Here is a 27,091-nt window from a genome sequence, read left to right on the forward strand (position 1 = left end):
TGAAAAGCACTACAAATGAAATCTGAAAATGTTGAAAGTTGGCATGCTATCATAATTTCACCCACATAGCATTTGTTAGAAAGTTGAGAGGGCTACGACAAAAACTGGATGCAGTTCGTGTACAAAACTGACAATCTCTCTCGAAGTAGGAGGGTTTCGAACGAGAACTCATCTCTTACAAAGGGATTTCATTTTTTTGAACTTATTTGAACTCCATACTTTTTGTGTGTTCAAAATGCATCATTCAAAGGCACATCACAAAATTTCAACAATTTCTGACTTCATTTGGTATATTTCGTGCATTTACTTATTTTTTTTTGAGCTAGTTGACCCTGAAATTGAAAAGCACTACAAATGAACACTGAAAATGTTGAAAGTTGGCATGCTATCATCATTTCACCCACATAGCATGTGTTAAAAATTTGAGAGGGCTACGACAAAAACTGGATGCGGTTCGTGTACAAAACTGACAATCTCTCTCGAAGTAGCACGGTTTCGAACGAGAACTCATCTCTTACAAAGGGATTTCATTTTTTTGAACTTATTTGAACTCCATACTTTTTGTGTGTTCAAAATGCACCATTCAAAGGCACATCACAAAATTTCAACAATTTCTGACTTCATTTGGTATATTTCGTGCATTTACTTATTTTTTTGAGCTAGTTGACCCTGAAATTGAAAAGCACTACAAATGAACTCTGAAAATGTTGAAAGTTGGCATGCTATCATCATTTCACCCACATAGCATGTGTTAAAAAGTTGAGAGGGCTACGACAAAAACTGGATGCAGTTCGTGTACAAAACTGACAATCTCTCTCGAAGTAGCAGGGTTTCGAACGAGAACTCATCTCTTACAAAGGGATTTCATTTTTTTGAACTTATTTGAACTCCATACTTTTTTTGTGTTCAAAATGCACCATTCAAAGGCACATCACAAAATCTCAACAATTTTTGACTTCATTTTGTATATTTCGTGCATTTACTTATTTTTTTTGAGCTAGTTGACCCTGAAATTGAAAAACACTACAAATGAAATCTGAAAATGTTTAAAGTTGGCATGGTATCATAATTTCACCCACATAGCATGTGTTAAAAAGTTGAGAGGGCTACGACAAAAACTGGATGCAGTTCGTGTACAAAACTGACAATCTCTCTCGAAGTAGCAGGGTTTCGAACGAGAACTCATCTCTTACAAAGGGATTTCATTTTTTTGAACTTATTTGAACTCCATACTTTTTGTGTGTTCAAAATGCACCATTCAAAGGCACATCACAAAATGGACAATATCTCTCGAAGTAGAAGCGCCTCCCACAATAAGAGACGACATTCTTCTTCTCTCATATATGGTGGACACTAGCTCACCTGATTTTTCAACCGTCGATGATGGTCGCTACTCCTACTTCCCCTAGTGCATAACCAATATCTAGCACAAGGAGAAGAAGGAGAAGCGACCCCCACAACAAAAGTGGTTCCGCGGCACGCCACGTGGGATTAATGGTCTTTCATTTTTAAATGATTGTTTTAATCAAAAATAGATCTGTTACAAAAGGGATTTCATTTTTTGAACTTATTTGAACTGAAAACTTTTTGTATATATATGTGGTCGAAATGCATGATACCATGAAGTTAGAAAGGGCTAAACCATTCAAAAGTAGCAAATGAAGTTAGAAAGGGCTAAACCATTCAAATTTGGAAACTATAATGGCACAAATAGAAACTAGACATATATAAATTGGTCCAAGAAGTACATGATACTAGTCCAAACAGTACATAATAATAGCTACCATAGATATATATACAAGTGTTCGACGTTCAGAACACTACTCGTCTGAATCATCTAAATCAGAATGTCCACGTTCCTCGAAGTGACGCTGGCCATAGTTGACGACTCGAATCTTGCGGTACAACTCGTATGAAACGTATGCATCTTTTGCTGCATACTCAATGTTGATATCATCAAGTGGGCCCTTCTCCCAAAGTTTGTGCTGATACTTTGGGAAACTGGTCTTCATATCACCATATGACTCGTCGATCAAGGCAACTGCCATATGAGCCATCGAAGTCCTGTCATGTTGAAGCCTGAATATCGTTTGGAGATCAACGAGGCAACCAGCTGGTATCTCAATACCGAAGCTGTGCCTCATCTTCAGCTTGTCATTCCTTATGTCAACGGAAGCAAAAGTGATGCCGCTGCAAAGGAACTCCATGAGTTCTGGACAATGCTTGTCACTCCTGCAACAGAAACAAATTAAAATGGAACAAATGTTACATACTGCTGCAATAAGGAAACATGTTTCACTACAACCAAAGAGAAACTTATCTTTAGGATTCAAATAGAACATATGCAATGGAACCTAGAGAGATCACTATAGCTATCCAATGGAACCTAGAGAGATCACTAGCTATATGCAATTTTCATGACTATGACATATCATATTGCTATCCAATGGAACCTAGAGAGATCACTATCTATATTCAATTTTCATAACCTTGGATCAAAGAACACCGCATAAAATTGTATCACTACAACTATGATTTCAATGGAACATATTGAACCAATCAGATTTTTTAGATTTTGGAACACTATTCCAATCAGATTGTGTTCCCTTCAACTAATCAAAATTGTTTCACTACAACTATTTGAAGCGAACCAACTATGATTCCAATGGAACATATTAAACACTAGTTGATTCTAATACGATTTTTCAGATTATGGAACACTATTCCAATCAGATTGCGTTCCCCTTCAACTAATCAAAATTGTTTCACTACAACTATTTGAAGCGAACCAACTATGATTCCAATGGAACATATTAAACACTAGTTGATTCTAATACGATTTTTCAGATTATGGAACACTATTCCAATTAGATTGTGCTCCCCTTCAACTAATCAAAATTGTTTCACTACAACTATTTGAAGGGAACCAACTATGATTCCAATGGAACATAATAAACACTAGTTGATTCTAATACGATTTTTCAGATTATGGAACACTATTCCAATTAGATTGTGCTCCCCTTCAACTAATCAAAGTTGTTTCACTACAACTATTTGAAGGGAACCAACTATGATTGAAACAAATAAACTTACAATGTCATTATCTTGGATCTAAGAAAGCCTCAAAACTTACCTCGCCCATTGGAAGATCAAGACATGGCGTATGAAGCATAGTTGGATAACGGCAACACCGCGTTGATCGGTCGTGTACTCCAGATCAAGCTCGAAGAACTTCTCATGATCCGCTGCATGGTCAAACCATCGTTCCTTCAACTGTTGAAGAAAAAACGTCACCTCCTTGCTCAGGTTCGTGTACACGACACGGAGCTTGGTCGTGCCATGTGCGAGCACCTCACGAAAGATAGTTGGCATGGTGGAAGAAGAGAAGGGAAGAAGAGAGGAGAAGAACAGAGGAGAAGAACAGAGAGGGCGACGCGAGAGAGAAGAAGAACAGAGAAATGGCGACTGTATGCTTCGGTTCGTACTTTTCATCGTCCGAAACGACGCGGGATGCAAACCGTTTGGGCCTTTAGTCCCGGGTTGAGCCACCAACCGGGACTAAAGAGGTATACCAACCGTCGCCACCACCACGGCAGGCCACGTGTTAGGCCTTTAGTCCCGGGTTGAGCAACCAATCGGGACTAAAGGGGGATATGAACGGTTGCCACCACCACTGCCCGCCGCGTAGCCCTTTAGTCCCAGTTTGGGACACGAACCGGGACTAAGGGCTCCTTACGGGCCGGGACTAAAGCCTCGAGGGAGGCATTGAGAATTGGGGCGACGTGGCCGGGCCTTTAGTCCCGGCCCAGAGGCAGGCCGGGACTAAATGGTCCAGGCCAAAGGCCCGTTTTCTACTAGTGATGGTTTGGGAATGCCCCTATGGAAACTCAACTCTTGGATATCAATTGACTCGATAATGATAAGAACAAAGTAATACCTAATGTATTGGATGACATTCAATTGATATGTAATTTCCAATGGACCTTCTCAAATAGATTGATGTGTTAGTCGTTTGATCTAGAAAATATCGCTAAGAGCATTAGATTAGAATATCAAGACGTTTCTCTCACTGGTAGTATGAGTCTAAAGGACGACATTCATATAGATAGTTGGATGTTTATTTATTTTAGAGGATTCCAACCTATCTCGTGTCATCTGTATGGAAGTTAAAAGTTTCTCCTAAAATTTAGTTGCGCATTGTTTAGCTGCGTATGGTGCTAAACTAGGAGCTGGCAGATGCGAGACTTGGCTTGGCTAGTATCCAGACCTTGTAAATGATGTTGTTGCTGGCGACTTGTCCAGCCCTAGTACTTAATGGAATGCATTGTGTTCCTTTCAAAAAAAAAGTTTCTCCTAGAATTGAAGTTTTTTGTGGTTCCTCTCTAAAAACAAAATCATGAGTTGTGATAACCTGCGGAAGAGGGGTATAGCTAGACCTCTTTGAGTGTGTGCATAGCAGTTAGATTGAGTATGTCTATCATTTTTTATTGTTTGTATTGTTTCTAGAATGATTTGGACTGATTTCAGAGGAATTTCCGCATAGAATTTGATTTTGAATCGTTGGTGAAACATTTGTTGTGTAATAAAAATGTCCTCGCAAATGGATGCATCTTCTGCTGCTATCCTATGGGGACTATGGCATTGTCAAAATGCCATTGTTTTAATTTGTTCAACTTGGCTTAAAGATGTTTAGATGAATATGCTAAGTTAGCTAGAGGTTTCCTAGAGCACCCTACACATGCATGTATAATAAGAGTAAAGAGGGGAAGATAATTTGCAAGAAGGTAAAGGGATCCAGGAAAGAGATCGTAAACATCAATTTTCTCCAAGGTTCCAATAGTTGATGCTATCCTAATCCTTGCGCATGAAGGTTCAACCCACCAAGGTTCTAAGGATTGGTACCACAAAATTCAAACCCTTTACCCAATGGCCTCACAAAGTGTATGCCCACCTATACCACCATAGCTTGACACCACAAATGTCCAAGCTGACTAATGGTATACATTCACGAAGTAGGCGTTATCCAAGCTCTCACAAATTTCTTGGTCCCTTCATACATTGAAGGATCCATGAACACCTAACCGATCTAGGAGGCACACACCCTCCGGATGTAATATGGTTGAGGTTGGGTTGTCATGAATCCCTTCTTGTGCTTTAAAAGATAATCTCCTGTGCATTCAAACTCTCATAGTATGTTTCGATGGACATGAAGAGGTTACGTGTTTGAAAGATAGGTTTGAAAAAGCAAAGATGGGAAAGATCTCAAAGCAATGGCATGCGAGTTGATGTAGAATGTCCATTGACACTCAACATAAGACTTGATAAGTTGAATGGAATGGTGGGGTGGATGGGGTATCTATAGGCTGGACCCAAAAAATCTGACCTCTACTCACTTTTACGTACAACATGGAGCACTAAGTGATTAGCTGAGAGCCACCAAATGGAATGAAAGTTGTCAAGTATGCATACGATTAGATCTGAAGGAATTGTACCTAGAAATTCTGAAAGGAAGACCAAACATGTTGCAGGCTAATAGATGGGGTTTGGAGGGACCGGCCTCCATTGTTTGAAAGATTCCAGACAACAAGCAATACTCCAATGCAACTACTTCAAATAATCTAAATGGAATGCCCATAGAGGATCCGAATATCACAAAGAACAATGAGTATCTCTCTAGAGTGGAGTCAGAGGCCATGAAGTAAGGAATAAGTGGTTAGGATAATTTTGGACCAGACACATTTTTGAATCGGTGGCATGATATCTTAAGAGATTTTTTACATCCGAACACAAATCAGTTTGAATCTGAGTCTGTCTAGTACGGTATAGGGTATAACTAATATGCGATGATTCTGCATAATCATTTTTATCAGGATAATCCAACCTTTTGTATAATATATATGATTTATTGGTAAAGTTCTAAGTATTAGCTAGCAAAGTTGAATTTATTGCTTATGACATGAGTCATATGCTTCTACTAGTTTATTTGGACTACTTTAGTACCTTCTAGTCCTTTTATGTGTTAAGTGTATAATTATTAATATTTACTTGGTGTTTATGTATAATTTGAATCCAAAAAATGTATAATCATATATGCATGTCGCATATGTACGTTTCTGATATGTGTATTTGAATCTGCATCCATACCACATCTGTCTCGCTTCCAAATCTGAAAAAATGGAATAGAGTATAGTATGAGCACTATCCATCTGAATTCGATCCGGTTCCACTCCTACTTGAATTATGAGACTTCTGACCTTTTCGGAGTCAGATCTTCAAGAACTTTGCAACAAAAAAAAACTTCACCTCACATATTGTAATCCCCCGTTTGATAGTAATGGCATATCTATGAATTCAATGTGATATTCGATCACTAAAAACTATGAAATGATATCTTTTGGGACATAAGCTGATAAACTGAAAACATAAGCACTTCAGTTCCCCTTGATGTGTCCACGTCCTCCTGCTGCCCTGCCGACTCCCATGATGAGATCGATTGGGATAATCTTGTCGACTCGACCAATCAAGATGGCAAGGCCATGGCCTAAAGGAGTGGAGGTGATAGGGGCTTCCACCGCCAAGGCTCACACTTCGGCCGAACATGAGTGCATGCTGAAGGACGCGGCATATCCTTACATCCTCGAGGTTGCCGCCTGGTCCGAGCGGAAGGGGTGGAGGAGAGTTGCCTAGGCAGCTGCTGATAGGGTTACTTACTAAGGGTAGGGTCATGGACCTGCCATCCAGGGCCCACCTAGGGTCCCACACAGTCATTGAAGTTGCAAAGTTGTCGATGCAACTCAGGTTTCACTCGGATGTATGGAGTCACTCGGTCAACCTTCAGTCAGTCAGACGCATTACAACACTCAGACCAGGACCAGGCATGGACGACGAAAGGACTACGACGGCTAGGGACTTACATCTCACATGAAGTGTCGTCAAGACAAACGTTACCTGTAACACCCCTAGTTAAGACAACAATTTCCAGTAACGTCTGTAGTTACTCTCATTCAATGCCCTAGTAATGGTGCTCGACCGGTCGTGGTGCATTCTATATAAACCGCACCCGAGCTCCTATACAAGGGTTAAGCACCCCCTGTATTCACACCCCCATAAGCAACACTAAGCCTCTGGGCTCGAGACGTACGGTCTTTACCGATCCCGAATGGGGCCTGAAGTCGTACATCCAAGTGTTACACTTGCACCGTATCTAGGCTTCGCCTCATCATTCGTACCCTGATACTATTGTGAGGCTCGTTCCCTCGGCAGCTGCCACCACCATCATGGATATATCTTCCTCCTCCTATGACGCACCGGATGTGTCGTCTCATAGATATTGCTGTCTTAGATTCTATCTTTGTGTCTATCACGGAACCATCCATGCATGATACTCCCTCCGTTTCTAGATATAAATCTTTAAAAAAAATTCACCATGGACTAGTTACGGATGTATATAGACATGCTTTCAAGTATAGATTCATTCATTTTGCTTCATACATAGTTTGTAGTGGAATTCCTGAAAAGACTTATATTTAGGAACTGATGGAATAATATGTAGTATGTGGCATTTGCACTTTGATTTGACATTTTGAAATGAATGTATTGCAAATTTTGTGACATTGTGTGACACTCAACACCTAAAAGTTTACAGACATATTAATGCCCGGCTGGCGCACCGCACCCGCGGAAAGGAAAGACGAGAGAATTAGGCCCTGTTTCTTTAAAAAGTCCTAGGACTTTTTTTAGTCTCAACTAAAAAGTCCCTAGTCCCTACCCGTTTCTTTCCAGGGACTAAATAAGGACTAGAGGTCATTAAATGACATGCCAAAAGACCATGTTATCCTTAGTAATGTACTAAAAGTTATTAAATGACATGATAAAAGTAAGGGCACTGTTGGAAAAGGTGTCAAAAAAGTCTCAAAAAGTCCCTCCCATAGGGGACTTCTTTCTTTATTTCCAAATACCCCCTTTTAGTCCCTAACAGTCCCTCCTGTTTCTTTCACATGAGACTAAAAGGGATTTTTTTAATCCCTAGAGCAAAACGTCCCTCTAAAAAACACCCCCTTAGTTACGCTCTGACTTATATATGTAGGCTCCCTATGACTAAGGCGACGTACTTGAGCTGCAGTGCATGCATAGCCATGCACGGCGTGGAACCTACGAATGATGCGATCGGCCACCAGCCAATGCAAAGTGTATCACCCACCGATCGAGTAATGACGACGAGGATCGATGCGTGCGGTGGACTCTGGATTTAATAAACCGAGTTTTAATTCGCCATCCGAAATTTCGGCGCACCATACCCAAATTAGACTGTCTTCGCCGGCCATACATGTATCTGTGTTTTCATTCAATACAATTATAACATGGATAATAAATGATTATCATGAAAAATATATATAATAATAACTATTTATTATTGGCTCTATGGTATATTTCCAACACCTCCTCCTATGACGCACGAGATGTGTCGTCTCATAACATCCTTCCTAGATATTGCTGTCTCAGATTCTATCTTTGTCTCTATCACGGAACCATTCATGCATGATACTTCCTCTATTTTTAAATATAAGTCTTTCAAATTTTTTCATTATGTACTAGATATTGATGTATATAAACATGCTTTCGAGTATAGAATCATTGATTTTGCTTCATATATAGTCCGTAGTGGAATTCCAAAAAAGACTTATATTTAGGAAAGGAGGGAATAATATGTAGTATGTGGCATTTGCACTTTGATTTGACATTTTGAAATGAATGTATTGCAAATTTTATGAAATTGTGTGACACTCAACACCTAAAAGTTTGCTGACATATTAATGCCCGGCCGGCGCACCGCACACGCGGAAAGGAAAGACGAGAGAATTAGTTACGCTCTGACTTATACTTCCTCCGTTCCTAAATATAAGTCTTTTAAGCGATTTCACTAGATGTCTACATACGGAGCAAAATGATTGAATGTACACTCTAAAGTATGTCTATATACATCCGTATGTAGTTCATTAGTGAAATCTCTACAAAGACTTATATTTAGAAACGGAGGGAGTATATATGTAGGCTCCCTATATGACAAAGGCGACGTACTTGAGCTGCAATGCATGCATAGCCATGCACGGCGTGGAACCTATGAACGATGCGATCGGCCACCAGCCAATGCAAAGTGGATCACCAAGCGATCGAGTAATGACGACGAGGTGGATCAAATCGTTGATCGATGCGTGCGGTGGACTCTGGATTCAATCAACCGAGTTTTAATTCGCCATCCGAAATTTCGGCGCGCCAAACGCAAATTAGACTGTCTCCGCCGGCCACCCTTGTTCGCTTGCAGCCAGATCAGATCATCGACGAGCTGTACCGTATCGCTCAATGCGGATGCCTATATAAGCCATGCTTGGCCAGTTCCATCCATTAACCAATCCATCGAGCTTCTAGCTACTTCACAGGCAAGCAGTAGAGTTCGATCCACAGGTTCAGGCATGGCGGCTCCGACGAGAGCACTGGTCCTCGCCGTGCTTCTGGCGATGGCCGTCGCCAACGCCGAGGCGGCGTCCGTCGTCGTAGGTCTGGCCAAGTGTGCCGACTGCACCAGGAAGAACATGAAGGCCGAGGAAGCTTTCAAAGGTAAACTAGCCAGATACTCGGTCGTCAACCCAAAATGTCAATCGCAATGCACATGTACACACTGAAATTATCTCACCGTTGTTCTGCCATGAATGCTCCTCAGGTCTTCAGGTGGCGATCAAGTGCAAGAACGTCCACGGCGAGTACGAGAGCAAGGCGGTGGGCGGCCTCGACGGCACCGGCGCCTTCAGTGTGCCCCTCGCTTCTGACCTCCATGGCGCCGACTGCGTCGCGCAGCTTCACAGCGCCGCCTCCAACGCGCCGTGCGCTGGCCAGGAGCCATCAAAGATCATGCCGATGTCTGAGGGTACCACCTTCGGCATCGTCGCCGGTGACCACACCGCCACACCGTCCGCGGCGTCGCCGGAGTGCGCGTCCATGACCCTGTGCGGACCGATCAAGAAGCACATCATGGAGCACTTCCACCACAAGAAGCCCGTGCCGCCGAAGCCGGAGCCCAAGCCAGAGCCCCACCCTGACTACGGCCCCGTGCCCAAGCCGGAGCCCAAGCCGCAGCCCCACCCGGACTACCACCCCGTCCCTCCCACGCCCACTTACGGCAGTGGCGGCGGCGGCGGCGGCGGTGGATACCACGGACACCACTGAGTCCGATCAACCACCTTCCCGCTCAGCACTGAATCGGCATGGTTTCGTGCTGTCGGTGACTGATTGAGTGACCGCTATTTATGATTATCGCATCGCATGCATGGTTGGTTTGGTTTTCTTCAGTATCTGCGGACGAGTTCACAATAAGATCGAGTTATGAGGCGACCAGATGTATCAGTGTGTCAGTCAAGTGTTTTCTTTTTCTCCAAAAAGGGGAGACCCGGCCTCTGCATCATCATGATGCACAGTCAAGCGTACGGGCGATAAGTTGTTCGTAATATCTGTGTGATTTTGTAACCAAAGTTTTTATAAATCAAGTACTCCGTACATCTTTGTACTAAAGATGCATCAATTAACATGGATTGAAGGGAGTAATATAATTCAGTCCAAAAGTAATTCATTTTTTCTTTCATATATACAAAGCGAGTTTCCGTCACAACAATATCGGTATTCTACCGGATCTTCTATGATACCAATTGTTTCATCGTCAAATCGAACAGTACTTCTAACATCCATCTTATGAAGGTCAAAATCTCTCTATCGTAGCATGCCCATCAACAAGTTTTGCATGAACATTATCAACATTCAACAAAGCTTTGCGAGCACATCATAGACCTCATTATTTCCCTCAGTATTCTTTGTAGAAATTTTACCATTCCGATCATCTTCATTGAACCTTCTTAGCTCGATGACCTTCAACCTCCAATGCTGGTTATAATTGTTGATCTTGATCACCACGATAATTTTCCTGGATTCGTCTTCTTCTTGATCATCATGTTGTGCAATCCATGGTAGTTACGCCCTCTATCATGTGTCCTACTATGCCTTGATGGGGAATACGTTTGAACCTTTTAAACGCTGACACACCATCCACCAAGCTGTAATGGAGTTGTTTTCCACATAATTTAGAATCGACTGTTAAGGCATAGCAAATGTGAATAACCGTGACAAGATCTAACTATTGACTTGGTTTCGTTCGGATTTAGAGTTCAAACTGAATTTGGGGGCAAACCTCTGGTTGTGAAGGAAGTTGTCTTCCTTATATACAACCAAACCTAGGCAACATTATTTTATATTTGATCTGACTTATGCTTAAAACGGCTAAGTTACTTTTGTGATGATGTTACAATATCTCTAGCCTTAACCTTGAATTTAACTGCTCAAATTGGAGGGCCTAACCTTTCTTGCATCCAGTCCTCCCCAAAAAACTTTATTCTCTATACTTCCCATTTCCTATATATTCCATCGATTTGCATACAAACTTCATTTCAACTATATTTGCACAACAAATTGATTATGAACTTGATAATTCTAATGCACATATTTCAACAACATTTCAGATTCAATGTTTTGAATTTCAGATTCAAATTCAAACACAACATAGGGCCCAAATGGAGTAAAAAAAATAAAACATGATAAAAGTACACTAATCAAGAAGAATGCTTGAAACGTAAAATTCTAGCATTTTTATTTTTGTCTAGCAATATATGGGGGATATTATGCGGCAACAATCGTGCCACGTGTTTGTTCCTGATGTTTGTAGTGTGGATAAATATGATGTTGAAAGTTTCATGTGTCAATTAGATGAACCACACATACTCGGCTTCGATGAAATAACGATGTCCATGGCAAATGATCTTGAGAGGGAGGAAGATAATGAGGGGGTGTGATCCTGAAGTGGAAGGGGATGATGAGCTCGTGGATAGACAAGTTTGCATGAGGTAGACAAGGTTGGCCTTGTGCATTGTTTGGATGAACTTCTCGGTTGGTACCAGTTAGACAAAGGAGAAGTTTTGGACTAGGATTCAAGAGTACTACTCAAGGAATGTGCATGTTTGTTCCAACCGCACTGAAGGTTCTCCTACAGATCGGTGGAGTGTGATTCAAGTTCAATGCGACCGATGGTCCAGTTGTGTCAATCAAGTGAACCTTGCACCACCAAGGAGGGTGTCAACAAATGAGTATGAGATTATCATCCAAGAGCTATACAAGCAACACAACAAGTAGCGTGGCAGCCATTCGTGTTGCACCATTGCTACAAGGAGCTAGTTGGCAATGATAAGTGGATAAGGATAAACTATGATAGAACACCGAAGAAGGCTAGAATTAGCATGTCCGATTGATGCTGATGAGGAGGAGGATGAAAATCATCACACTAGGTCAGATGGGCAAAAGATTGCAAACGAGAGGAAGAGGATTGGATGCATCGACACCTACAAATAGGAGCTAGCTCTGTGTGGTGATTGACCAAGAGAGTATTGGTGGTCAAACGAAAAGAGAAGAAGATAGAGAGATGAAACAAGCTCATGTTCATGAAAGAAGAGAAGTCGGGAGCAAATGCAGCAGCCGAAGAGAGGAAGGCGCAAGTGGATGAGCGTAGGACTGCACTCAAGGGGGGAGGGGCTTACAAAAGATAAGACGGTCCAAGAGGATGTTACCATGTTCATGATCCAAGAAGATGCATAACACGACAAAGCAATATTATAACTCACTTGTGGTGAGATTTTAACCAAATCGAGGTTCGTCCAAGTGGTGTTGGTGGTGGCGATGAGCATGAGAGTGCTTGATTTGATGTACTACGAACTTGATCGAATTGGTCCACTACTTGCTATGTTTTTTATGAAGTTGATCAATTTTATTGCTTTCAGATGAGTTATATACATATTTTTAATTTTAAATGTTTGATTGGTTAAATATATTTACCTTTGCAGTTGAATTGTTGCATATGTGCATTTGAATCACTAAAATTGTTGATAAAATATCATGCAATTGTTTAAAATGCATTTGTCAAAGGATAAAAGAATTAACAAAAAATAATTAGGGACTTAAATATACCGTTTCAGGTGGGCGGTAGTACCACTTCGGGACGGTAGTACCCCTCTCTGAGCGGTTGTACTACGTCAGACTTTTTGCGAATACTTTTCCAAGCGGTGGTAGGCCCGTGAGTTATATCTTTACTACCGTGGCTGTGCGGTAGTACCGCTCCTTGCCTAGCGATAGTACCGCTTGCGCCAAGCGGCAGTACCGCTCCTCGCCAGCGGTATAGTACCGCTAAGGGCAACGGTAGTACCGCTAGAGGCAGCGGTAGTACCGCACCTCGTCAACAGTAGTACCGCTGTGCGCGGGCTATAAGTGGGGGTAACTGTCTGATTCCTTCCTCCACTATATAAAGGGGTCTTCTTCCTCCTTGGACTTATCCATCTCTTCAGCTCGTGTTCTTCCCCCATTGTTGACCTTCTTCGAGCTTGCTAACTCTCAATCCCTCCAACGATTCTTGCTAGTTCTTGAGGGAAAAGAGAGAGGAGATCTAGATCCTCATTTCCACCAACCACTTTCTCCTCTAAGTGAGGGCAACTCCTTGGATCTAGATTTTGGAGTTCTTCGTGTTCTTATTCGTTCTTCCTCTCATTTTCCTCCCTAGCATTAGTTGCTTTGGTGGAATTTGGGAGAGAATGACTTGGGCACTCCGTGTGCCCTTGCCATTGCATTTGATGCATCAGTTTGAGTTCTCCACGGTGATACGTGCAAGTGAGAAGTTGAGAAGCTTATTACCCTTGGGTACTTGGTACCCCTAGAACCTTGGTGGTGGCTCGTAGCTCAATCATTATGGTGTAAAGCTCCGGGCAAGCATCCGGGTCTCCAATTAAGTTCTGGAGATTGCCCCGAGCATTTGTGGTCACCTCGAAGCCATATGCCATTATGGTGAAGCTTCATGGTGTTGTTGGGAGCCTCCAATTAAGTTGTGGAGATTTTCCCAACCTTGTTTGTATGGGTTCGGTGACTGTCCTTAAGGGTCCTTTAGTGGAATCACGACATCTTGCATTGTGCGAGGGCATGAGGAGATTATGATGGCCTTAGTGGCATCTTGGGGAGCATTGTGCCTCCACACCGCTCCAGCGGAGATTAGCATCCGTAAGGGTGTGAACTTCGGGATACATCATCGTCTATGCGTAGCTCGGTTATCTCTTACCCGAACCCTTTACTTATGCACTTTACTTTGTGATAGCCATATTGTTTATTGTCATATATCTTGCTATCACTTAGCTGTTTATCTTGCTTAGCATAAGTTGTTGGTGCACATAGGTGAGCCTAGTTGTTTTAGGCTTTGTGCTTGACAAATTAAATGTTAGTTTATTCCGCATTTGTTCAAGCCTAAACCGTAATTATTTTAAACCGCCTATTCACCCCCCTCCAGGCGACATCCACGTCCTTTCAACCTGTTTATCCTGCTTCTGTTTATTTCTGCCCTAATAGTACTAGCTATATGCGTAGTACTTGCTAGTATGCTCCTTGATCAGTATGTCATGAATCTAGTCAATGTCATGTTAGTAATTATTTCATGGATTAATCTACTCGGAAAATTGCCTATTTACTCAACATATACATCGTGTGTTTCACTCCACCTGGCATTCGCTCTATCCAAGCTTTGAGAGTTTTGACTACACCGGTTACCGATCACCACCTGATGATGAAAAAGAACTGGTAAGAATTTGAGATTTGCTTGGCGGATTTGTGACACCACCACCACCACCACCACTTCCTAGTAGTCTGTAGGTTCATATTCTTCTGTGTTCCTATTACTGCTAACTATGCGAGGATCACAAGACGACGAGATCGACTGGGAGAGCCTGACCAACCGGGAGCTCCATGATAAATTTCAGCAAATGATGGTTGACCAGGTACAAGACTTCATAACCAGCCCTGGAGAGGCCATGGAGAAGTTAGACGGTTTGGAGAATACATTCGACACCAAGATGGACGCCAAGTTTAATGAGGTGCTTGCCCGTCTACCACCACCGGTTGCAACCAATTAGTGCTAACTTGACATGTTAAAACCGACTCGGGCAATACTCTGCTGCTGACAAGCCTATCGGCTCCAGTCGGCTACCGCGCGACCTATGCTGTATTATTTTTGAAAAAATATATCTAAATGGCGTAATATTTCTCTAATTTAATAAAAAAAATTAGAAAAAAGGTAGATCATACTCACACACTTTAGTTTTCCATCAATCTGAATATGCGACCCAGCTGTTTGCTCACTATGTACTATGCCATCTTGCCACGTTATACGTAATTCATTTTTGCGGGTTTACTTTTGGGTGGCACAAAGCCAGGTTTGCTGGGCTTCATAGTGTGCTAGGATCTTCAGATCTTTTTGCTCGGGCATGTTGTCCTTGTGTCAAGTGTAGTCTACATTTGCTCAAGTGGTGACCGTAAGAATATGATAGTTCCACGTTGTTCTAGACCTAAGAAAGTACTTCCGTTTTAAAATACATGTCTTAATTTTGCATTAGCTTTAACATAAAGTTGTATTTCCTTTGTATCTAAATAATTATAGTTGGAAAAAACTAGAATAGTTTTTCTTAACTATAATTATTTAAATACATAGAAAGTATATTAAGCTTGAGAAGAAGGAGTACTTATTTATTTTACTTTTTTGGGGAGGAATTTAGATAGACATTAGCAGAATATTAACCCAGTGCATCGGTGTTGTTGAATAATTAGACACAATTTCCATGATTAATTCCAGAATATAAAACATGACGATAGCAGCTACTAACATGTGAAACTCTAACATACTAGATGCAGCAGACAACATGAATAGCAGCAAGACCGTATAGCAAAACATGTACGCATCTAACATGTTCATCAGGCTAACGGGAACACGACGCACGTACCGAACTTTTGTAGAGGAAGCAGATGTGTTCGGTACAGCCACATTGTTGACGATGACGGGGCGAAGTAGACGATGCTTGAGGCGGCGGTACACAGCACCGCCCGACTTGCTTGGTAGACGACCCGTTGTGGAAGCAGCGAGCAGTCGCGCGGAGCGCTTCCCAAAAATCTAATTCGCCCTCTCCCGTATAGGATCGCAAAGGCGGCTGGTTCCAGAGACCTGCTCTCCCGTTCGCCGTTGGACGCCGGCGCTCGGAATAAGGTAGACTACGATGACGGTGCAAGTTGTGAGACGAGGCAAAACCCTAGATGTTTTTCTGTGTGCCTTTGACCGACCCCGATAAGCTGTATATATAGGAGGACCAAGGTGTTCCGTGTCGCGACCACGTCTCAAACCGACTTGGTTTCCAAGTCTCCAAGTCGTATACTTACCGGACAAGAAATTAACTTGTCTGCCAAGACATAAAAAATAAAACGGCAAAAGGTAGCCGCACCCCCGCAAGGCATCGGACCAGAATTTGGCAGACCATTCACGCGCATGTCGCACGTACGCCCTGCCCGGCCCGGCCCGGCGAGGCGAACGAGCGCGCGCGTGTGGTTCCCTCCTTTCTTTTTTCAACACACACTTAGAGTGGTGGGAAGAACTCACTATATAAAGAGGTCAAACACTTCCTCCACTAGCGGTATGGGACTAAACTTTAGCACCACCACTTGCCATTTTATTCATGGGCTCAATTTGAGATTTCGGAATTTTGTAGATGGGTCAAGCCCATTTAATTCTAACAATCCCCACCAGATCTCAAATACCCATTTAGAGATTTGCCTTGTCTCTCCACTTGTTTAATATACCAGTGTTTCAGTAGAGACTGTTAAGTTGAACTTCTGCCTAGAACTTTAAGCTACATCCATCCACAACTTGACAATGGACTATGCCTTGAATTGCTAGTTTTGTGTGAACAGGTTTCACTCAAAGTCTTAACCAGTACCGGGCTGCCAGTAGGCTACCCCGCGGTTTGGAGCAGATACGTCGTACTCCCTCGTCTCTTTGTGAGCTTACTAGAGATTACCCAAATCTCCTAGATTGTGACGTTTTACAATCGGACCTCATATAGGTGTGTTCTCTCAAGATTATTCCATAGGACAACATCTTTGCTATAATAGCCAATAGAATCACATTAAGGCATGTTGCTGCCTAACAGTACTTAAGCCTTACAGCTCTGAGAGTTTTGCATCTTCGCTTAGAGACAGTCACTTATTACTCTCCTCTATTAACCAATAGCTTGTTCTTCTCAGGTCCTAATTCACGGGATCTCCGATCACAAAGGTTGGGTTACTACTATGGTGTAACGTCTATGGGTCTCATACCCATCTCCCTAGATGCACTATCTATCACATTGCGTGATAGTCCCTTTGTAAAAGGATCTGTCAGGTTTTTGTCTGTCTGAATATACGTAACAGTTATTACTCCGGAGTTTCTCAACTTCCTGACAGATTTTAAACGTCTCTTCACGTGTCTTGATGACTTCACGTTATCCTTAGAATTATTCACGTTAGCGATGACCGTTTGGTTGTCACAATTCATAAGAATAGCCGGTACAGGTTTTTCAACCATAGGCAAGTCCATCAAGAGTTCACGCAGCCATTCTGCCTCTACAGTGGTTGTGTCTAACGCAGTTAGTTCTGCTTCCATAGTTGACCTTGTCAATATGGTTTCCTTGCAAGACCTCCATGACACTGCACCACCCCCATGAGTAAATACATACCCACTCATAGCATAGAGTACATCAACATCAGGGATCCAATTTGAATCACTATATCCTTCTAGCACAGCGGGGTGCCCTGAATAGTAAATTCCATAACTTATAGTACCTCTCAGATAGTGCAAGACCCTTTTTAGTGCATGCCAATGATCATTACCCGGGTTGGACATGAACCTACTTAGTTTGCTCACAGTAAAAGAGATGTCTGGTCTTGTAGCGCTAGCTAGGTACATGAGTGAACCGACAATTTGAGAGTATCTTAATTGCTCTCTCGTTTCTTTCTTGTTCTTTCTAAGTGTTACGCTGGGATCATAAGTTGTTGGAGAAGGCTTGCTATCCATAAAGCCAAAACGGCTCAAGACCTTCTCAACATAGTGAGATTGCGTTAGAGTAATCCCACTCTCATCCTTAATAAGTTTGATGTTTAGGATCACATTGGCTTCTCCCAGATCTTTCATGTCAAAACTCTTTGATAGGAAAGTCTTGACCTTATTGATCAGAACAATGTTTGTACCAAAGATCAATATGTCATCCACATACTAACATAATATGACACTATTGCCTCCACCATGGCGATAGTAGACACACCTATCAGCCTCATTAAGGACAAATCCCGCATAAGTCAAAGTTCTTTCAAACTTCCCATGCCATTGCTTAGGTGCTTGTTTCACACCATACAAAGATTTTAGCAATTTGCACACCTTTTTCTCTTCTCCTTTTACCACAAACCCATCAGGCTGATCCATATAAATTTCCTCTTCCAACTCTCCATTTAGGAAAGCTGTCTTTACATCCATTTGATGAATGATCAGGCCATAAGAGGCAGCCAGGGAAAGTAGCACCTGAATGGTGGTTATTCTAGCAACAGGTGAATAGGTGTCAAAGTAATCTTCGCCTTCTTTCTGAGTGTAGCCCTTGGCCACAAGTCGCGCCTTGTACTTATCAATAGTACCATCAGGCCTTAACTTCTTTTTGAACACCCATTTACAACCCGCAGGTTTACAACCATAAGGTCGTTCAGTTAAATCCCAAGTTCCATTAGAAAGAATTGAGTCCATCTCATTATGAACAGCTTCTTTCCAATCATCTACATCTGTAGACGCATATGCCTCTTCAATAGACTTGGGAGTATCGTCCACAAGGTATACAATGAAATCATTACCAAAGGATTTTGCAACCGTTTGTCTCTTGCACCTTACAGGAGCTTCATCGTTATCCTTCTCATGGACTTCCTCGAGTGTTTGTTCAATATAATCATCAAGTGTACTAGATTTAGAATTTAACCCAGAAGAAAATCTAGCAATGCTATGCATATCTTTCATAGGAAACATATTCTCAAAAAATGTTGCATCACCAGATTCCATTACAGTATCTACGTGCATATCAGGAACCTCAGATTTAACTACTAAAAATCTATAGGCAATGCTCCGCTGAGCATAACCCAGAAAAACACAATCCACTCTCTTTGGTCCAAGTTTGCGTTTCTTGGGGATAGGAATATTGACCTTTGCCAAACATCCCCATGTGCGCAAATAAGAAAGTGATGGTTTTCTCCCAACCCACTCTTCATAAGGGGTTTTCTCTTGATTTTTGTTAGGAACTCTATTCAGGACATGACATACAGTCAACAAAGCCTCCCCCCACCATGCCTTAGATAAACCAGCAGTGTCTATCATGGCGTTCACCAAGTCAGTCAACGTGCGGTTTTTCCTCTCGGCAATCCCGTTTGATTGGGGCGAATAGGGAGGCGTCCTCTCATGAATAATACCATGTTCCTCACAAAATTCATCAAAAACTTTGGAAAAATATTCTCCACCACGATCCAACCTAAGACGCTTGATCTTTCTCTCTAGTTGATTTTCAACTTCAGGTTTATAGATCTTAAAGTAATCGAGAGCTTCATCTTTAGTTTGCAACAAATAAACATAGCAAAATCTAGTCGCATCATCAATCAAAGTCATGAAATATTTATTTCCACCTTTTGTCAACACACCATTCATCTCACCTAGATCAGAATGTATGAGTTCTAGAGGTGCCAAGTTTCTCTCTTCGGCAACCGTGTGAGGCTTTCGAGGTTGCTTCGATTGCACACAACTATGGCACTTAGAACCTTTGGCAAGTGTGAAATTAGGAATTAAACTCATACTGTATAGTTGAGACATTAAACCAAAATTAATATGACACAAACGAGAATGCCAAACACTTGTATCATCATTAATACTAGCACAAATTTGGTTTACTGACTTATTGCAAAAATCTGAAAGGGAAAAGTGGAACAAGCCTCCACACTCATAGCCTTTACCTATAAATTGTCCAAATCTCGACACGATTACTTTATTTGACTCTAAAACTACCTTAAACCCATCTCGACATAGAAGGAAGCCGCTAACTAGATTCTTGTTCATAGTAGGGACATGCTGCACGTTCCTTAGTTGTACGATCTTTCCCGAAGTAAACTTCAGGTCCACCGTGCCAATGCCACGAACAGAAGCATGCGACCCATTCCACATTAGGATGGAAGAATCCCTTGCGACCTGATAAGAAGTAAACGAAGAGACGTCAGCACACACATGAACGTTAGCTCCTGAATCAATCCACCATGAAGATGATTGAAATACTGAAAGCACAATAGGTAAATTACCATACCCATCAGTATTGCTAGCGGTCACCATGTTGACTGTCTTGGAGCTGGTTTTCCCTCTGCAGTCTGCGCGTTCTGGGCATTCCTTGAAAAAGTGTTCGAGCTTCCCGCAGGCGTAGCACTCTAGCTCAGTCTTGTTGAACTTCTTCTTCTTGAAGGTAGTAGTCTTTATAGGCTTGTTGAAAACAGGCTTGTTCTTTCCTTTGTTCTTGTTCTGTGGGAACCTTTGTACCATGTTGACAGTAGGTTGAACCTCACCTCCTTTCTCAGTAGTGTCTTTAGCCAGAGCTTTCTCTTCAACATCAAGAGATGTAATCAGATTTTCAACTAATATCTCCTGTCTCTTATGTTTCAGAGTAGTGGCGAAGTTCCTCCATGAAGAAGGTAACTTTGCAATCATGCACCCAGCCACAAATTTATCGGGTAGATCACACTTAAGGAGTTCCAGTTCCTTCACAATACGCTATATCTCATGAGCTTGTTCAACCACAGAACGGTTATTCACCATCTTGTAGTCGTGAAAATTCGCCATGATATACAATTCACTGCCTGCATCTGTAGCATCGAATTTAGCCTTCAGTGCATCCCACAGTGTCTTTCCATCTTGTGTGTGCATGTACACATCACACAGACGGTCAGCAAGAACACTCAAAATGCATCCCACAAACATAGTGTTGGCTTTCTGGAACTTCCTCTGATCTTCATCAGAAGCTCCCTCTGGCATGCCAGCACTAACATGGAAAACTTTCAGAGCAGTAAGCCAGAGCATGGATCTCACTTCACACCTCTTAAAGTGCACACCGGTAAACTTATCCGGCTTCAGTGCATCAGAAAATCCAGCCATAGTTAACTCAGAAAATTGCCTACAATTAGGTTTTTGAATTGTTGAATAATTAGGCACAATTTCCATGATTAATTCCAGAATATAAAACATGACGATAGCAGCTACTAACATGTGAAACTCTAAAATACTAGATGCAGCACACAACATGAATAGAAACAAGATTGTATAGCAAAACATGTACGCATCTAACATGTTCATCAGGCTAAAGGGAACATGACGCACGTACCGAACGTTTGTAGAGGAAGCAGATGTGTTCGGTGCAGTCACGTTGTTGACGATGACGTTGGCGATGACGGGGCAAAGTAGACGACGCTTGAGGCGGCGGTACGCAGCACCGCCGGACTTGCTTGGTAGACGACCCATTGTGGAAGCAGCGAGCAGTCGCGCAGAGCGCTTTCCAAAAACCTAATTCGCCCTCTCCCGTATAGGATCACAAAGGCGACTGGTTCCGGAGAGCTGCTCTCCCGTTCGCCGTTGGATGTCGACGCTCCGGATGAGGTAGACTACGATGACGGCGTAAGTTGTGAGACGAGGCAAAACCTTAGATGATTTTCGGTGTGTTTTGGCCGACCCCGATTAGTTGTATATATAGGAGGACCAAGGTCGGTTCCGTGTCGCGACCACGTCTCAAACCGGCTTGGTTTTCAACTCGTATACTTACCGGACAAGATATTAACTTGTCTGCCAAGACATAAAAAATAAAACGGTAAAAGGTAGCCGCGCCCCCGCAAGACATCGGACCGGAATTTGGTGGACCATTCAAATTATTTTAGATAGACGCCACTATTGCCGGCTCAGTTCATTTTTCACACAGGGTTGACACTCAGTTCACTGAAACCACATTACAAACAGAGTAACTGATTAGTGACGCGTGGCTCAAATCGACGGTCCACGCATGCATGCAGTGGATGGTGCGATGAACCGACCGAACTTTTAATTCGACACCTGCAAATTCGGCGCGCCAAAGTAGCCTATCTCTCGTTGTCTCCCTTCACTGCGCCGGCCAACACCCTTGGAGCTGCTTCGCGCCGACGGTCGACCAATGGCGAGGCCTATATAAGCCATGCGTCGCCTGTTATCCATCCATCCATCCATCGGCTAGCCTGCTACTTCACCAAGCAGCTCAGAGATTCAGATATGGCAGCTCCGAGAGCAGTCTTCCTCGGCGTCTGCGCCGTGCTGCTGGCGGCCGCCGTCGCCAACGCAGAGGCGGCGTCCTTCGTGGTCGGCCAGGCCAAGTGCGCCGGCTGCACCAGGAAGGACATGAACGCCGAGGAGGCCTTCAAGCGTCTCCGGGTGGCGATCAAGTGCAGGGACGTCCACGGTGAGTACGAGAGTAAGGCGGTGGGCGGCCTCGACCGCACCGGCGCCTTCAGCGTGCCCCTGGCCGCCGACCTCCACGGCGCCGACTGCGTCGCCCAGCTTCACAGCGCCGCCTCCAACGCGCCGTGCCCCGGCCAGGAGCCGTCCAAGGTCGTGCCGGTGTCCGAGGGCGCCACATTCGGCGTCGTCCCCGGCGCCAAGACCGCCGCCACGCCGTCGGTGGCGTCCCCGGAGTGCGCGTCAGCCCTGTGCAGCAAGACCAAACGCGACATCTGGAAGAAGAGCCACGGCGGCGGCCACCACAAGAGGAAGCACAACCCGCACAAGCCGGAGGCCAAGGCCCAGCCGTAAACAGGCGTGCCCAAGCCGCCGGAGCCCCACCCGGACGTACCACCCTCCCGCCCAGCATTGAAATCCACATGATTTCGTTCTGTCACTGTTGCTATTTATGATTTCATTCAGTGTCTGCAGAACTCAGGAGAGTTCGGAATAACACGGTTGACTCATCCGTGTTATGAGAAGGACAGGCGGATCCGTGTGTGTGTGTGTCACAGTGTACCTTTTTTTTTTACAAATGTTTGTAATATCAGTGTGATTTTTCTGTGGGAAAAAAGAAGTCGTCGTAAATAAATAAATCAAGTAATATAGCCGGTTTTCAGGGTTCAGGGTTGAAACTTAGCCCGAGTTAGAGTTCAGAGCTGTACTATGGACTTCTCTGTCGATCCACATGTCAATAGGTATTGCTCATACGAATTTACCCCGAGTAACATCATATCATAATAAGCTACAACGATGTAATTTCTTCGTCACAAAACATGATTTGCCACGCCAAACTTAGCCAAGGACAATTTTAGGGTGCGCTTGTTTGTTCGTTTTTCTACCCAATACCAATGTATAATGCGCGGTGCCGATTTCTTTTCCGATCCAAGCGCTTTAAACATCGTTCCCTGACTGTTTTCCGCTCGGTTTTGACCTAGATTAGGACATGTACAATGATTAATAACACGATTCTATCTTAGACCCACCATGTTGTTTTCGTTAGAAACGTTCCCTTCCTCCCCCCACCCCCCCCCCCCCCACACACACACCCGCATCGCTCTTGGTGGCGGCTCGGGTGGAACCCATAGCCACAACTCCTGCCGCTTCCTCCTCCCTTTCTGTCGTCGGAGGATGCCGGCGGGCTAAACCTGACCGGCAGACGACGGCGGCGAATCGTTTTCTCGCCCTACGGTGCGCTCTCGTGGCATTAGGAGTTCGGCCCTTCCGCGACCTCTAGCAACGTGGCTCCGTCGGTGCCGACGGGCCTCCTTCGCGCCGCTCTGCGGCTCTCCTCCAGCAGGTCTGGGCGGGGTGGCGTCCCACCTTTTCCTCCTGTGCGAGCTAGTGCGGGTGCTCGTATATCACGGACCTGTATCATGTATATCAACTCTGTCAGACACGTATATCACGGACCTGTACCACGCGTTTACCGTTCACGAAAATTGTTTTTTAGGGGATGGCGAGGGCCGCCACTACTAGGAAAAGGGCTATAGATAATATAGACACTAATGACGCACCAGACAAGTGGTGCGCCACTACTATATAGCAGTGACGCACCATGTGCAGGTGCGCCATTAGTCACACTAATGGCGCACCACATACACGGTGCGTCACTACTAACAATTTTTTTTTCAAAAATACTAATGCCGCACCGGGGCAGAGTGCGCCATTACTAGTTTAACTAGTAATGACGCACCACTCACCCAGTGCGTCACTACTATAATTTTTTTTACAAAACTACTAATGGCGCACCACCAGCTGGTGTGCCATTAGTAACCCGTCACTAGTAGTTTTCCAAAAAAAAAATCTCTGCTCCTATCGGGACCATGAACCAGCACGAAGAGGGAGGTTAGGTTTCCCACCTTGCTGGTTCAGACGGCGGCGGCGGCCATGTCCTACTCTTCGCCTTCCCGGAGGCGCAGGGCCACCTCAACCCCATGCTGCAGCTCGGCCGCCGCCTCGCATACCACGGCCTCCGCCCCAGGCTCGTCACCACGCGCCACCTCCTCGCCACCGTCCCGCCCCCTTTGCCCCCTTCCGCGTCACCGCCATCTCCGACGGCTTCGACGATGGCGGCATGGCAGCTTGCCCGGACTTCAGGGAGTACGTTCACCGTCTCGCGGCCGCGGGGTCTGAAACCCTCGAGGCGCTCTTCCTGTCCGAGGCCGGGGCGGGGAGGCCCGTACGCGTGCTCGTCTACGACCCGCACCTGCCCTGGGAGGGCCGCGTGGCTCGCGCCGCCGGCGTGCCGACGGCCGCGCTCTTCTCGCAGCCCTGCGCGGTGGACGTCGTCTACGGGGAGGTCTACGCGGGCCGTGTCGGCCTGCTGGTCGTGGACGGGAGCGCGCTCCGGGGCGTGCTGAGCGTCGACCTGGGGCCGGAGGACGTGCCGTCGTTCGTGGCGGCGCGGGAGTCGTACTGTGTGTTCGATGGGTTGGAGGACGCCGACGACGTGTTCGTCAACTCGTTCCATGAGCTCGAGACCAAGGTGAGGCCCCTTGCGCGTGCACACCACATGTTTGTTGTTTTACCAACTTAGATAAAGTTATAGTTTGGCTTTTTTTGGTGCTTGCAAAGCTAGGCTTGCCGTAATATATGTTTGCAATACTAGCTCCTCGAGAACACTTGCACATCATATTATAGCGTTGGGAGTGGTTAGTGCAATGCAAATAGTAGATTGTTATGTGCTTTGACCCGTGTGTGCTAACATTGTTTAGATTATCAAAAGTGTTATAATTGCGAGCTGTCGGGATGCATTTCTTGTTGGCATTGTGAGTGTTGAACACTGCAGAATTGCTAGTACTCCTCTCACCGCTTTTTAAATGCATATGTGCAGTCAGAAGTATTGGCTCCTGCTGTGAAAGGTACTTCAAATATGCTAAAGGCTTGCTCGTCTATGAAGGTTCAGAAGGTTATTGTCTTGTCATCCACTGCTGCAGTTCATCATGTTCTCGGCCCATGTATTATTACTCCTTTGCTGATGTGCTGTATCCTAATTTCAAAATCAGATTTTGCTATTCGCTGTTGCAAAGGAGTCCTCGAAATTCGTGCCCATCTTGAAGGAAACAGCAAAATCATTCAAGGGAAAGGTACTTTATTCTGTTGATCGGACCAGTGTTTCATGAACTTTTTCCTCTGTCATGTTCCACGTTTTATACTCAAATCCAAGCCATCACTTATTTCCTTTGTGGCTCGTGCGTTTTTGCTGAGGTGGAGTCTCACTAAGCAGTGATGTGGCCTGTGTCTCAAATGCAGCTTTTATTTGTTTTTGTGGAGCGTGACAATGAGGAAGTTGGTGAACCTGTTGCCAATTACTTTGGAATTACTGGACAAGAGACCACGGTAATACCTCTTATTTATTTTTCATGTTTTCTATGTATCGATTTATTGCACAGAAACAGCATGCAGCAACTTGGCTTTGGTTTTAATGTGTCTGCTCTTTCTATTTTGGACATTCTGATTCGGTTACTTTGCAGGTTCTTGCTTACACTGGGAATGAAGACGGTAAGAAGTTTTTCTTCAGTGGTGAAATATCACTGGACAACATTAAGGTAATTTCTGAAAACATTCTTGCAAATTCAGTACCAGATTAGAAGTAAAATGGTAAGAGCATGGTCAACAGTTGCAAGAGAATATATTACCTTAGCAATATATAAGCCGACGAACGTGCTTTTGCTTTTTGTTATTTGTTTTGTGCTGTTCTTTTTTATACCACTGTATATTTCTGCTTATACCGTGCTATATGTTGCTTCAGAAACTTGCATGTCCATGTACATTCTCTCATCTAAGGCATTAATGGCTTAGGATGAATATATTTGATTTATTTCCACTTGATACTCTTTTTGGATTTTTCAAGCCATTAGGCAAGTTGCACTTCTTTTGTCAAAGTTTTGTTCTCCCCTTTGCTTACCATATTTATCATGACCTCTGTAGTACTAATATAAATCAGTTGCTACCAATGATGGTTGCCATTTTCAGCTGCAATCCTGAATTGGCTAAAAATGAACCAGGGTTAATACTGCAACTTGCTTTCATTGATAACAAATAAGGCTGTTATTCATTAAGACTATTGTACTATGAAGGTGCAGAGTGTGGCTAGGAGAATAAGATTGTATACAACACTTACTGAGGCATTGTACTAACATTTTTCTTTCCCGTGTTTCTCGGTTCTACCCGATTCTGCGAAGGTCGAATCATCTTGATAGCTACGCACTTAATTGGTACCAGGAGCGGTTGGGGGAGTAGGGGAGTGTCTAGATGAAGGCTCATATCTGACCATTATGGTTGGATGATAAATGCATAATAAATGTCGTACACCATAGGCTGCTGTGAAAATCAACGTGAAATTTTTTGGGAATATATAAAAAATACTGGGCAAAAGAAGTGCCAAGGGGAGCTGCCAGGGGCCCACAAGCCTGGTAGCCGCGGCCTGCCCCCCTGGCCACGACTACAGGGCTTGTGGGCACCCTGGTGGCCCACTGGCCCCCCTCTTCTGCTATATGAAGGGTTTCGTCCGGAAAAAAATAAAGACGGAACTTTTTTCGAGGAGGCGCCGCCGCCACGAGGCAGAACTTGAGCAGAACCAAT

General features: G+C 43.9%; 2 protein-coding genes and 1 pseudogene across 2 annotated transcripts; all 3 read left to right on the top strand.

The window, feature by feature from the left end:
* Window positions 1-9,394: 9,394 nt before the first annotated feature.
* On the top strand, window positions 9,395-10,563 carry LOC123429280 (proline-rich protein 4-like). The gene is made up of 2 exons (XM_045113336.1): window positions 9,395-9,615; window positions 9,719-10,563. The coding sequence occupies exons 1-2, from the start codon at window positions 9,471-9,473 to the stop codon at window positions 10,219-10,221; spliced, it is 648 nt and encodes a 215-aa protein (XP_044969271.1). The 5' UTR covers window positions 9,395-9,470; the 3' UTR covers window positions 10,222-10,563.
* Window positions 10,564-22,233: 11,670 nt separating this feature from the next.
* LOC123429281 lies at window positions 22,234-23,143 on the top strand. Its single transcript, XM_045113337.1, has one exon. It carries the CDS (start codon window positions 22,280-22,282, stop codon window positions 22,814-22,816), a length of 537 nt encoding a protein of 178 aa, XP_044969272.1. The 5' UTR covers window positions 22,234-22,279; the 3' UTR covers window positions 22,817-23,143.
* Window positions 23,144-24,090: 947 nt separating this feature from the next.
* LOC123425068 lies at window positions 24,091-25,932 on the top strand (annotated as a pseudogene).
* Window positions 25,933-27,091: the final 1,159 nt, after the last annotated feature.

Source organism: Hordeum vulgare, chromosome 2H (assembly GCF_904849725.1).
Source record: "Hordeum vulgare subsp. vulgare chromosome 2H, MorexV3_pseudomolecules_assembly, whole genome shotgun sequence".
Taxonomy (NCBI): Eukaryota; Viridiplantae; Streptophyta; class Magnoliopsida; order Poales; family Poaceae; genus Hordeum; species Hordeum vulgare.

Excerpts from the sequence above, each read along its gene's own strand:
- LOC123429280 (XM_045113336.1), top strand. The coding sequence starts at position 9,471 with ATGGCGGCTCCGACGAGAGCACTGGTCCTCGCCGTGCTTCTGGCGATG. Across the intron at positions 9,616-9,718 it reads GGCCGAGGAAGCTTTCAAAG|GTCTTCAGGTGGCGATCAAG; the intron begins GTAAACTAGCCA and ends AATGCTCCTCAG.
- LOC123429281 (XM_045113337.1), top strand. The coding sequence starts at position 22,280 with ATGGCAGCTCCGAGAGCAGTCTTCCTCGGCGTCTGCGCCGTGCTGCTG.